The 14,130-nt window shown below is 45.5% G+C and overlaps 1 protein-coding gene across 2 annotated transcripts in view; it reads left to right on the forward strand.

The window, feature by feature from the left end:
- Nucleotides 1-14,130, forward strand: part of SCYL3 (SCY1 like pseudokinase 3) — a 377,023-nt gene that overhangs the window by 257,781 nt on the left and 105,112 nt on the right. For both annotated transcript variants that reach the window (XM_063940292.1, XM_063940291.1), the window contains exon 9: nucleotides 5,450-5,621. In XM_063940292.1, the coding sequence (XP_063796362.1) occupies nucleotides 5,450-5,621 (172 nt within the window). The remainder of the gene's footprint in view (nucleotides 1-5,449; nucleotides 5,622-14,130) is intronic.

A 14,130-nucleotide genomic window follows, 5' to 3' on the forward strand; every position in this document is an offset into this window, starting at 1 on the left:
TTTGAAATGTGCGGAAAGACGCGCCATGTTCAGGGGTCGGAGCTTCTCAGAGCGGACCCAGCAGCTCTCCAGCACCATTTTATCGCTGCAGATCCACACGCTGAGACGCTGTCAGGGAGCGCTGACTCTCCACGACTCCAGATATCCTGTGCGGTACCAGGTGGTGGTAGAAGGGGGGGGGGGGGGAGGCTGTATATTATCTGTGTAGTTCTATTAAGGGACACAGTCAGCGCCAGGCAGTTATTCGATAACTGCCTACTGGGTGTCTGTGTGTGCTGGCTCCAAGCTCTGTGTTTCTCTGAAGGTACTTGGGGAGAAACGATGTCTGACATTTTCCTGTGTGTGTGTGTATGCTAATTTCTCACGTAACCATGTCCAGGGACTCTGTGTCTTGTGCGGCAGAATATGTATCTTCTCCAGAGGAATCCATTCCATGTACACAGCGATGTAATATTTTGTCTCAGCCTTCCGAATCCGAGCCCCAGTGGGTGGCTTCTGTTAAGGGAATGATATCCCAGATTTCTACTAGGATTACGCATTATGAGACTGAATCACAGATTTTAAAACAATCATTGGAGGTTTTGTCTGGTTCTGTCCCCACTGCCTCAAAATTCCCTGGTGTATGCCCAAAGAAGCATGCGCTTGCTCAGATTATGCAAGTCGACATGGACACCGACTCTGATACGGCAGACGGTGATGCGGATATGCGGGGGGTGAGGTTTCCCTGGCAAGAGGGGTGCAACTCATGATTGAGGCTATTAGGGATGTGTTACACATTACTGACAAACCACCTGAACAGGTAGAGGAGGCTTACTTTACAGACAATAAGAAAGCCTCCCTGACCTTCCTTGCATCTCAGGAATTAAATCCTGGGAAAATCCAGAGAAAAAATTCCAGATCCCAAAGAGGGTTCTGGTGGCTTTTCCTTTCCCTGAAGATGATAGGAAAAAGTGGGAATACCCACCTATAGTAGACGCTTCTGTATCTAGAACCGGCAGACCGCAAGTTTGAAACTACGCTAAAATCCATATACACTGCTTCAGGAGTGGCGTTGAGGCCCACTATTGCCTGTGCATGGATTTCTAAAGCCATAGTAAAGTGGTCAGGTACGTTACTAGAGGACTTAGATTCTATGGATAGAAGTGACATTGAATTGTTTTTATGTAACATACAGGATTCTGCGGGTTCATGGTGGAGGCCATGAAGGACCTGGGTAATCTGACGACAAAGACATCGTCCATGTCTTTCTCGGCGCGCAGGGGACTCTGGCTACGCCAATGGTCTGCAGACGCAGAATCCAGGAGAATTGTGGAGAACCTATCCTTCACAGGTCAGGCTCTATTTGGGGTAGTTTGGATGCGTGTATTTCCACGGAAACCGCTGGAAAGTCCACCTTTCTTCCCTCCGCCTCCCAGACGACGAGGAAACGGTTTTCTACGTCCTCTATGCAGTCCTTTAGGCCTGCAAAAGCTAAAAAGTCTAAGACTCCTACCACTTTCTTCAGAGGTGGGCGAGCAAAATCCAAAAAAACGGCACCTGCAGGTTCCCAGGAACAGAAGCCTGCCTCTGTGTCCTCAAAATCCTCAGCATGACGGTGGACCTCCCTGCCTGGAGAACGGGCAGGTGAGAGCGAGGCTCAGATGTTTGTCACGTCTGGGTGTTGTCCAGTCTGGATCCCTGGGTACTGGATATTGTGACCCAAGGGTACAGACTGGAGTTTCAAGAGCTCCCACCCCACAGGTTCTTCAAATCAGGCTTGCCAACTTTGCTGACAGAAAGGGCTATCCTTCAGGAAGCCATTCAAAAATTGGAAAAGTCAGAGGTAATTGTTCCAGTTTCACCTCATCTAGTAAACCAGGGTTACTATTCAAACCTATTTGTGGTACCAACACTGGATGATTCGGTCAGACCAATTTTGAACCTGAAGTCGCTAAACCCTTATCTGAGGAAATTCAAGTTCAAAATGGAGTCTCTGAGAGCGGTGATATCAGGTCTGGGGGAGGAGGAATTTCTGGTGTCCTTAGATAGCTATCAAGGATGCATACCTCCACATTCCAATTTGGCCGCCACACCAGCCTTATCTCAGGTTTGCGCTGTTGGACTGTCATTATCAGTTCCAGGCACTGTCGTTCGGCCTCTCCACGGCACCGAGGGTGTTCACCAAGGTAATGGCAGAGATGATGATTCTCCTCTGCAGGCAGGGGGTGAATGTAATTCCTTATCTGGACGGACTGCTGATAAAGGCATCTTCCAGGGAGAGGTTGTTGCAGTCCATTGCTCTCAGGACTCGACTGCTCAGGGATCATGGATGGATCCTGAATCTTCCAAAGTCACATCTGGAGCCGACAAGGAGATGGTCTTTCCTGGGGATGATCCTCGACAAGGAAGTGCAGAGGGTATTTCTACCGGTGGAGAAACTATGGTCCGGGATGTCCTGAAGCCTACCCGGGTATCGGTTCATCAGTGCATTCGCCTTCTGGGGAAGATGGCTGCCTCCTACGGGGCTCTTCAGTATGAAAGATTTCATACAAGGTCCTTCCAACTGGATCTCCTGGACAAGTGGTCAGGATCTCCTCTGCACATGCACCAGAGGATACGTCTGTCGCTAAAAGCCAGGATTTCACTCCTGTGGTGGCTACAATTGCCTCACCTTCGCGAGGGCCGCAGGTTTGGGATTCAGAACTGGATCCTTCTAACCACGGATGCAAGTCTCAGAGGTTGGGGCGCTGTCACCCAAGGGGAAACCTTCCAAGGAAGGTGGTCAAGTCTGGAATCCATTCTTCCAATCAACATTCTGGCACTAAGGGCCGTGTACAATGGTCTTCTACAAGGGGCGCATCTTCTACAAGATCAGTCCATTCAGGTACAGTCGGACAATGCAACGATGGTGGCCTACATAAACCGACAGGGCGGAACGAAGAGCCGAGCTGCAATGTCAGAGGTAACAAGAATCCTCCTCTGGGCAGAAAGGCACGCGTTGGCGCTGTCAGCAATCTTCATTACAGGAGTGGACAACTGGGAAGCGGACTTCCTCAGCAGACACGATCTCCATCCAGGAGAGTGGGGCCTCTATCCGGAGGTGTTCACGGAGGTGACAAGTCTTTGGGGTGTACCTCAAATAGATATGATGGCCTCCTGTCTCAACAAGAAGCTTCGGATGTACTGTTCCAGGTCGAGAGAACCACAAGCAGTAGCGGTGGTCACCCTGGTAACTCTGTGGGTGTTCCAGTCAGTGTACGTGTTTCCTCCACTTCCACTCATTCCAAGGATTCTAAAACTCATAAAGAGAATAAGATTTCAGGCGATCCTCATTGCTCTGGACTGACCAAGAAGGGCTTGGTACGCGGATCTTCTGGAACTACTGCTGGAAGATCCAAGGCCTCTTCCTCTTTGGAAGGACCTTCTGCAACAGGGGCCGTTCGCTTATCAAGACTGACCACGGCTACGTTTGATGACATGGAGGTTGAATGCCAGATATTAGCTCGGAAGGGCATTCTTAACAAGGTTATTCCTACCCTGATACAGGCTAGGAAAGGAGTAACGTCTAGACATTACCATCGCATTTGAAGAAAGTATGTATCTTGGTGTGAATCCAAGAAATTTCCTATGGTGGAGTTTCAACTTGGACGTTTTTTCCTCTTCCTGCAAGCAGGTGTGGATATGGGCCTGTGTTTGGGATCCATAAAGGTCCAGATTTCGGCGTTGTCCATTTTCTTCCAGAAACAACTGGCTTCTCTCCCGGAGGTTCAGACTTTCTTGAAAGGGGTTCTGCACATCCAGCCTCCCTTTGTGCCGCCTATGGCACCCTGAGATCTTAGTGTGGTGTTGCAGTTCCCCCAATAAGATTGGTTCGAGCCTCTACAGGAGGTTGAAGTCAAGTTTCTCACGTGGAAGGCTGTCACTTTGTTGGCCTTGGCTTCTGCTAGGCGGGTTTGTTTGTAAAAGCCCCTAATCAATCTTCAATGAAGATAGAGCTGAGCTCCGGACATGTCAGCAGTTCCTTCCGAAGGTTGTGTCGGCTTTTCATATCAACCAACCTATTGTGGTGCCAGTAGTTACGACTCCTCAATTCCTTCAACGTCCTTGGATGTTGTAAGGGCTCTGAAAATATATGTGAAGAGGACTGCTCGTCACAGAAAATCAGACTCTCTGTTTGGTCCTGTATGATCCCAAGAAAATTGGGTGTCCTGCTTCTAAGCAGATGATCTCTCACTGTATCAAGGTCACTATCCAGCATGCATATTCTATGGCAGGATTGCCGTGTCCCAAATCTGTTAAGGCCCACTCTACTCGTAAGGTGGGTTCTTCCTGGGCGGCTGCCTGGGGTGCCGTGGCTTTACAGCTTACTTGGTCAGGGTCGAACACGTTTGCTAAGTTCTACAAGTTCGATACTTTGGCCTCTGAGGACCTAAAGTTTGGTCAATCAGTTCTGCAGGAGCCTCCGCGCTCTCCCTCACGTTCTGGGAGCTTTGGGACATCCCCGTGGTACTAATATGGACCCCAGCATCCTCTAGGACGTAAGAGAAAATAGAATTTTAATCACCTACCCGTTAATCCTTTTCTCGTAGCCCATAGAGGATGCTGGGCGCCCGCCCAGCGCTTCTTGTTCCTGCAGTGGTTATTTGGTTCAGTACTGCTTTGTTCTTAGTTAAGCACTGTTTGTTACTTGTTTAAGTATTCTTGTTCAGCCGTTGCTGAATTTTCAAGCTGGTTAGCTTGATTTGCCTTGTATGTGTGAGCTGGTGTGAATCTCGCCACTATCTGTGTAAAATCATTCTCTCAAAGTATGTCCGTCTCCTCAGGCACAGTTTCTAGACGGAGTCTGGTAGGAGGGGCATAGAGAGAGGAGCCAGCCCACACTATTAAAGTCTTAAGTGCCCATGGCTCCTGGTGGACCCGTCTGTACCCCATGGTACTAATATGGACCCCAGCATCCTCTACAGACTACTAGAAAAGGATTTACCGGAAGGTAATTAAAATTCTATTTATAGCAACAGTAAATAAATTACTTGTGTTTGGAAAATATTTGACCTTGCTTAAACATATAGCAGCATACAAGTAAATGTATTGTAGTACATAATTAAGGGACCAGCAGCTAAACACAATTAATTGATTAAGGGGGCTTCAGAATAACAAACACAATGTTAGGATTAAAGAATCGGCGGTGGAACGCATTGCGTAACTTCCGCTGGTCTTACACAGTATAAAGAGAAACCGCTTCCTGTCTGGCGGTGGAACACATTGCGTAATTTCTGCCTCCACATGTAATGGGTCTAGACGCGGCTTCCGGTCTGGCAGACTATGTATTATTTGAACTTTAATTTTTGTTAAAAATGGAGGTTTATCCGCTATATCCACAATGCATAAAAGCATTGTCTGTGGTAATCCTATTTAATTGTGTCTTCTAACCCTGCTGTTAATTTATTGCTGCTGTTTTGCTTTTTCATAGGTTCTCTTGGGATTACGTGACACTAGTGATTTGCTGGTGTCTGTAACCTTGCGTGGTTTGGCTGCTTTGGTATGTTTACTTGGACCAGAAGTGGTTGTGGGAGGAGGAAGGGTTAAGATCTTCAAAACTACAACCCCAGGATTTGCAAAAATAGCAGATGCCACCCCTGAAGGTAACGGAGAACTTCTTTTGTCATATCTGTTTCAATCAAACCTTAACACATGGCAGCATGCAAAATGGAATGCAGCCAGCACACAATGTCAGCATCTACAAGTTTGATATTGTTGGATTGTCCATATCTGCAAAATGTTGAAATGTTCACAACGTTAAACATTGTAAGTGTCAACAAGTGAAATGCCAACATTTGTGAAAATTAGATGTTAGGATTAAGGGCATACGATTGTCTTTTAGTTGGAGGTTGTGGCTAGTGTCACAAAAGTTGCAACCACTGGAACTTTAGCCACGGGATTAGGGCATCAACACACAAACGACTGTTTGCTGGTCAGTCATGAATGTTCTCATTCTAACCGTTGACAAAATATACTGAACCCTACAAAACCACTATTATTTTGCATGCAGTGTAAAGGTAACTTCCTCTTACATTCTAGGGAATACTGGGAATCCATTTAGTACCATGGGGTATAGACTGGTCCACTAGGAGTCATGGGCACTATAGAAGTTTGATTAGATGTGCTGGCTCCTCCATCTATGCCCCTCCTACCAGACTCAGTTTAGAAAATGTGCCCGGAGGAGCCAGTCATGTCTCTGGAAGCTCTTGAAGAGTTTTCTGCATTTATTTTCTGAGTTTGTTATTTTCAGGCATGACTGGATGGCACCAGCCTGCCTGCTTCGTGGGACTTGGGGTGGGTGGGGGTTTAATGGTCCCTTTCCCCGCTGACAGGACACTAGCTCATGAGGGAACTATCCGCAAGCCCCACCACGGCGTGCATACATTCCCGCAGCATGCCGCCACGCCTAAAAGAGCCAGAAGAATGAAGAGTGGTGAGTACTAAGCCAGCCATTATGGCGGCGTGAGGGTACGGAGACGTACGGCTTCTAAATGGGGCGGACTGCGTCTTCCTACTGTGTATGGACACAGACGCTGAACAAGCGTACACAGTACCCAGACTGGCAACAAAGCCATAAAAAGAGTTGGTCTCCATTTTATGCACATAGACACATAGTCAGTATAAAGACCGTGCACCATTGAAGGGGTGGAGCTTCACTATGAGTGGATCCAGCAGCTCATGAGCACCATTTTCCCTACTGCAGTTGACACAGATGCTGACTGACAGGGATTCGCAGCTCCTCCGGAGAGACTCCAGATTACCTCAGCAGTACCAGGGTGTCATTGCGGGGAAGGGGGGGGCGGGTAGGGAGCGATTATTAGTGTACCAAGTCCCTAATCTAGGTACTTAGTTTGCGACCCGGCTAAGCTTGGCATTAGCGATAAGGGCGCCGTGTGCTGGTTCCATACTCTCTCTGTGTCTCCCTGGAAGGGCTCTTTGTTGGTTAATTTGTGCATTTAACCTTTTCCTGTGTGTGTGCTGTCACTGTTACAGTATGTCAGGCAAAGAGTGTGTTTTATGTAAGGCACAGTGATCCTCATCTCCAGGGGGTTCACTCGTGTGTAGTATTCCTTCCCAGGCTTGTGGGGCAGAACCAGCATGGCTGGACTCCATTAGGGGAATGATTTCCACAATTTCTACTAAGTTATCTTGGAATGAGAAAGAAACGCAATACATAAGACAATCTATGACTGAGTTTATGAAAAAACACTCTACGTACTTTGGCCCATATCCTGCAATCTGACTCTGATGATGAGGGGTCAGAAATGGAGGAGGGTGAGGTGGACTCAGAGGTGGGGAAGGGTGCTCTGTCGCAGGGAATAGCCTCTATGAGAGTCTCTATCAGAGAAGTTCTGAATATCCCTGATAAGGTGACCGAGGAGAGTGAGGGAATCTTATTTAAATATAAAGAAGAAATCCTCAGCCACTTTTCCTATGTCAAAGGAACTAAATACCCTGTTTGAAGAAACGTGGGTGAATCCGATAAGAAATTTCAAATCCCTAAATGATTGTTATCATCTTTTCCTACTGAGGATAGGAAAAAATGGGAAAATCCACTGATAGTGGATGCATCAGTCTCCAGGCTCTCACGAAAAATTGTATTGCCTGTCCCGGGTGCAGCCTCCCTAAAAGACACGGCTGATCGCAAAATTTAGACTACGCTCAAATCTTTGTATACAGCTGCTGGAGTGGCCCACGTGCTATAGTGGGTGGATTACAAGAGCCATCTCTAAATGGTCAGGTAACCTAATTGAGATTTTAGACACCTTACCTCAAGAGGAAGTTATCTTGCTCCTGCAACATATACAGGACTCTGCGAACTTTATTGTGGAAGCCATAAAAGAAATAGGCTTGCTTAATGCACGCACTACAGCTATGGCAGTGTCTGCACGCAGGGGCTTATGGCTACGCCAGTGGACTGCGGACGCAGACTCCAGGAAAGGCGTGTAAGGCCTACCTTTCACAGGTGAGGCCTTATTTGGAGATGAACTAGACAAATGGATCTCCAAAGCTACTGCGGGTAAGTCCACATACCTACCTTCTGCAGCTCGCCCAGCTAGGAAGACCTATTCAGGATCCAATTTACAATCCTTTCAGACTGCCAATTTTAGGGGCAAGACAAGAGGTTCTTCTACCGCTGCCAGAGGTGCTAGAGATAATCCACGAAAACCAGCTACTGCTGGTTCACAGGACCAGAGCTAAAGCTCTACTTCCTCAAAACCTTCAGCATGACAGTTAACCGCGATGCCTGGAAGACAGGCAGGTGGGAGCCTGGTTAAAATTCTTCAGTCACGTCTGGACCAGATTGTGCCAAGATCACTGGGTTAAAGACCTTATATCCCAGTGCTACAGACTGGAATTCCAGGAGCTGCCGCCTCACAGATTCTTCAAATCAGGCTTACCAATTTCACAAGAAGCAGGTGTAACCTTGCAGGACGCCATTCAAAAACTGTTAAAGACCCAGGTCATTGTTCCAGTGCCACCCCATCTAAAAAACAAGGGTTACTATTCCAACTTGTTTGTAGTACCAAAACTGGATGGTTCTGTAAGACCGTTTCTGAACCTCAAGTCGTTGAACCTGTACTTACAAGTGTTCAAATTCAAGATGGAGTCTCTGAGAGTGGCGATCTCAGGTCTGGAGACGGGAGAATTCCTAGTGTCTCTGGATATCAAGGATGCGTACCTTCATATTCCGATCTGGCCGCCTCATCAGGCTTATCTACTGTTTGCACTGCAGGACTGTCACTACCAGTTCCAGGCCCTGCCATTTGGTCTCTCAACGGCACTGAGGGTATTCACCAAAGTGATGGCAGAGATGATGTTACTGCTCCACAAACAAGGTGTGAACATAATTCCGTACCTGGACGATCTTCTGATAAAGGCTCCATCCAGGGAGAAGTTGTTGGAGAACATTGGTCTTTCAACCAGACTACTCCTGGATCATGGGTGTATTCTGAACCTACCAAAATTTCACCTAGAACCAACGCAGAGGCTTCATTTCCTGGGAATGATATTGGAGTCAAGAGTCTCAAAGTATTCCTTCCCTTGGAAAAGGCATTGATAATCCAGTCAATGGTTCGGGCTGTCCTGAAGCCAACCCGGATCTCTGTGCATCTCTGCATATGCCTTCTGGCGGAAATGGGGGCTTCTTATGAGGCAATTCAATACGGAAGGTTTCACGCGAGGCCCTTCCAGCTGGATCTGCTGGACAAATGGTCCACATCGCATCTTCACATGCACCAGAGAATTTGTCTGTCTCCAAAAGCCAGGATCTCCCTCCTGTGGTGGCTACAGACTTCTCACCTAGTCGAGAGTCGGAGGTTCGGGATTCTGAATTGGATTCTGCTAACAGACGCAAGCCTCAGAGGTTGGGGCGCAGTCACCCAGGGGAGGTTCAGTTTCAGGGAAGATGGTCAAGTCAGGAAGTCGTCCTTCCAATAAACATTGTGGAACTAAGGGCTATCTGCAACGCCTTTCTGCTGTCCTCATTTCTTCTTCAGAATCAGGCCATTCAGGTCCAGTCAGACAATGTAATGGTGGTGATGTACATAACCCCACAGGGCGGAATGAAAAGCAGAGCCGCAATGTCAGAGTTGTCAAGAATTCTCCTCTGTGCGGAAAAACACGCCGTGTTATTGGCGATTTTCATTCCTGGAGTAGACAACTGAAAGCAGACTTCCTCAGCAGACACGACCTGCACCCAGGGGAATGGGGCCTTCACCCGGAGGTGTTCAGGTGGTTGACGTGTCGGTGGGGATATCCATAAATCGACATGATGGCCTCTCGACTCAAGAAGAAGCTCAAGCGGTATTATTCCAGGTCGGGAGACCCACAGGCTGTGGCGGTAGATGCCCTAACAACTCCGTGGGTCTACCAGCTGGTGTACGTGTTTCCTCCACTTCCTCTGGTCCCAAGAATTCTAAAAATAATAAAACGGGAAAAGGTTCAAGCAATCTTGTTTGCTCCGACTGGCCACGAAGGGCCTGGTATGTGGATCTTCTGGAGATGCTGATCGAAGATCCATGGCCTCTGAATCTTCGCGAGGATCTTCCGCAACAGGGACCGTTCGTCTATCAAGACTTACGACGGCTACGTTTAATGGCATGGAAGTTGAACTGCTGATTCTAACCCGGAGAGGGATTCATGACAAGGTCATCCTGACTATGATCCAAGCTAGAAAGGGGATAACGTCTAAACATTACCATCGTATCTGGATGGCTTCTCTCCCTGAGGTCCAGACGTTCTTGAAAGGTGTTCTACACATCCATCCTCCCTTTGTGCCTCCCACAGCACCTTGGGATCTCAATTTGGTACTGCAGTTCCTCCAATCGGACTGGTTTGAACCATTACAAGAGGTTGACATGAAGTCGGAACTGCGGGCGTTGTCTTACAAGAGCCCCTACTTCATTATCCATGAGGACAGAGCTGATCTCGAGACTCATCAGCAATTTCTTCCTAAGGCGGTGTTTGCTTTTCACATCAACCAACCTATTGTGGTTCCGGCCGTTACAGACGCCTCTGCTACTTCAAAGTCTTTAGCTGTCGTAAGAGCTTTGAAGGTCAATGTGAAGAGAACGGCTTGTCACAGAAAATCGGACTTGCTGTTCGTTCTTTATGATCCCAATAAGATTGGGTGTCCCGCTTCAAAGCAGTCAATTGCACGCTGGATCAGGCTTACAATCCATCATGCTTATTCCACGGCAGGTTTGCAGATTCTAAAATCTGTACAATGTAGTTGTGCACCTGTGCACTGAGCAGTTGTGTAAATTGTGTGGCGAGCTGCTGCACAAGATATAGGTGACCACCCTATGTTTTTAAATCAAATGAAAAAAGGGGTATGTGCTACACTCTGCCTGCTGTGTAATTTGTAAAAGTTAGGTAGCTGAAGTAATAAATGATACACTAGTGAAAATAATTATACATAATGTTTTACTTTGTTTCAAGGGTATAAAACATACAATTGAGGTATATTATGAGGAAAAGACAGAAGAAAGGGGAAAAGGGAAAGGGGGATGAGAAACCAGGTGGAAAAAGAAAGGGGGTATCCAATTGTTGCTATATCTTAGAAGCAGAAATATTAGTCTTTCGATGATCCTACAATAATAAAGGAGCAATGGATGCACAAATGACCGATAATTATATAAGTAATGGTATATGAATTGAAATGTATGATTTGATTCCTGTTAGTACATAGTGGGGGATATTCTATTGTTTGAAAAGTCAGTTGGGTGTCTGTTTTTTCCTATCTAATAGACAGGAAAAACCAGACACCCAACCGACTTTTTAAACATTTGAATTCCCCCCACTATGTCTAAAAGTCTGGAGTTTTATGGCATGGTATCCAAGAAAAAACCTGCAGATATGCGGGCAGTCCATCCTAAAAACAGAATAAAAAGCAGAATTGATGTGCTTAAAAAATGACACAAAAATAGTTTTTAGTGAAAAATCTGAGTAACGGCGTCCTGCTCACTCTCTATTGATTGAGTGTTTATTTAGTACCTGGATTGGTGCGTGTGCTTAAACAGTGGTGAATCCTGTGAGGTTGTCTTCTCCCCCAGGTGCCTCAGAGCTCCGGACTTGCTGATCCAGCCGTCCCATCCGCCGTCCAGGGAACGCTCACCATATGAGTGTCCACACGGAAACAGGAAAGAAGACCGCCGCAGCCTTGGGAGGGGATGTGGTATGGTTCGGCTTTTTATTGCCGTCCCGTGCAGCACCCCCTCTGCTTCGGAGACTTCCCTTCCGGCGCCCTGTTGGGAATCGATGTGCTCTCCTCCGATAGTGGTGCCGCTTGCTTAGCCTTTGTTTTGTCTGTGCACAGATCTTGTAGTACCTTTCTCTGTATAGTGGTTAATGTCTCCGCCAACGTGTTTCAACCGATGAGGTCTTCTTCTGGGAGTATGTGAATGGTGTGCATCTTTCTGCTTTTTACTTATCGTGCCCAGTGTTGTCTCATTGGTTGTTGGTTGGTTGCTTGTGATTCCTGATTGAATAAGCAGCATGTCAATTAATCGCGGGCATTTCCTTATTTGTGCTGTTCCTGAACTGGTCAAAAATATCATGTGTCTTGTAGTCATACTTATCACTCCTAATACGTTACTTGGTAATTAAATCTCCTTCGTTAGTCTTATTTTCTATAAGCGATGTTAGATAGTATGTAAAATATAAAGATTACAATCTATGGGGATGATAGCAAGATAAGACAACTTTGTATCAACAGTGTGTAATAAAAGAAAAGATAAGAGAGAAAATGCAAAGGTGAGAAGAATTGTTAAAATTGAGGAAGAATAATAATACTTGGAGGAGGCAAACAATTCTGGGAGATGAAGGGACCTACCGATTATTAAATAAAGATCCGATAATTACATTAAAGAAACAGCTGGACATCCACCTCACCAACGGTCTAAACACAGGTATTCCTTCCTCACAAGAATTCAACTTCATATCAACAAAACATCCCGTCATACCAGTATTCTATTACGTACCAAAGGTACACAAAAATGCATCAAAACCACTGGGCAGACCGATCATTTCAGGGATTGGGTTATTAAAATCAAACTTCTCAGAATAAGGGACACAACCCACATCCTCAACATCCTACGAGACATAACATGGTAAGACGATCTATGGCTGATGATGGCAGATGTCACCTCGCTGTATTCAGTAATAGACCAAAATCAAGGCCTGAAAAGCATTAAATATCAGTTACAGAAAAATACAAGCATACCGGATATTCAACATACATTCATCGTTGACAGCATTAAATTTATTCTCACACATAACTATGTTTGGTTTCAACACAAGTATTTCATACAAACCACTGGCACAGCTATGGGCACAAGATTTGCCCCAAGCTACGCCAACTTGTTTATGAGTTGGTGGGAAGACCTGTTTGGGGCAAATCTCGTGCTCTGGACACATTACATAGATAACATGTTCTGTATATGGCGGGGAGAAGAACAGTCGCTTCTTGAGTTCGTCATAACACTGAATGAGAAGTACAAGAACCTGATATTCACTGCCAACCATAGCAGAAGTGAAGTGGAATTCCTTGACCTCAAAATAATCACAGAAGAACACAATATTTGTACCAACACCTTTAGGAAAACCGTTGACGTCAATAGCTTTATTCTATCTACAAGTTGGAATCTCCCAACTTGGTTAAGAACAATACCCCAAGGACAATTTGTCAGAATACGAAGAAACTGCACGAAGATAGAAGACTATAGGTCAAAAGGAAAAGAACGATCATCACAATTCAAAGAAAAGAAATACGACCAACAACTAATCAAAGAAGCATATGAAGAAGTAGAAAAATTGGAAAGAACAGACCTCCTAACATACAAACAGAAGAAAAATATAACAAAAGATAGAGAAACAATATTTATCACGGATTATTCGCAAACTACAAAATGTATTAAAAAGCACTGGCCTTTATTGATAGAATATGAAACACTGGCAGAACACCTCCCAAAGATACCATAGATGGTATACCGGAAAGCTCCAGACCCCAGGCAAAAATTAGTCCACAATCGCATCAAACCCACTGAATACAAACAATCAACCATTGATTACAAACCAACACCAAAAGGATTCTACTATTGTGGTTGCTGCCAAGGATGTAAAAAGCAAAGAATACAAAGCACAAAACCAACTACAGCATTTTGCTCAACCATAACTGGCAAGGAATACAAAATTAAGAATAACATCACATGCAATAGTAAAGGCATCATATATCTTCTAAAATGTGGATGCTGTCAGCAATATATAGGAAGGACAACAAGGAAATTAAAAACACTCATAAATGAACATATAAGTAATAAGAAGGGACTTGAAGACCACAATCTCCCAATACAGTTCAAAGATCACCACAACCGCACCTCAAGCTCCCTTGTAGGAATACAGGAAGTTAAGTCAAATTGGAGAGAAGGAGACTCCACATTGAGAATAAACTCAAAAAAAAAAAAAAAAATGGAACTATGATGGATGGATGAAATAAACTGGAACTATGATGGATGGATGAATTAAAGACGTTCGCCCCAAGAGGTCTAAATTTGGACAGCAAGATAAAATAAATCATATGTAAAAAGTAGACCAACAACTAGACCGTTT

This window comes from Pseudophryne corroboree, chromosome 9, assembly GCF_028390025.1.
Source record: "Pseudophryne corroboree isolate aPseCor3 chromosome 9, aPseCor3.hap2, whole genome shotgun sequence".
Classification (NCBI taxonomy): domain Eukaryota; kingdom Metazoa; phylum Chordata; class Amphibia; order Anura; family Myobatrachidae; genus Pseudophryne; species Pseudophryne corroboree.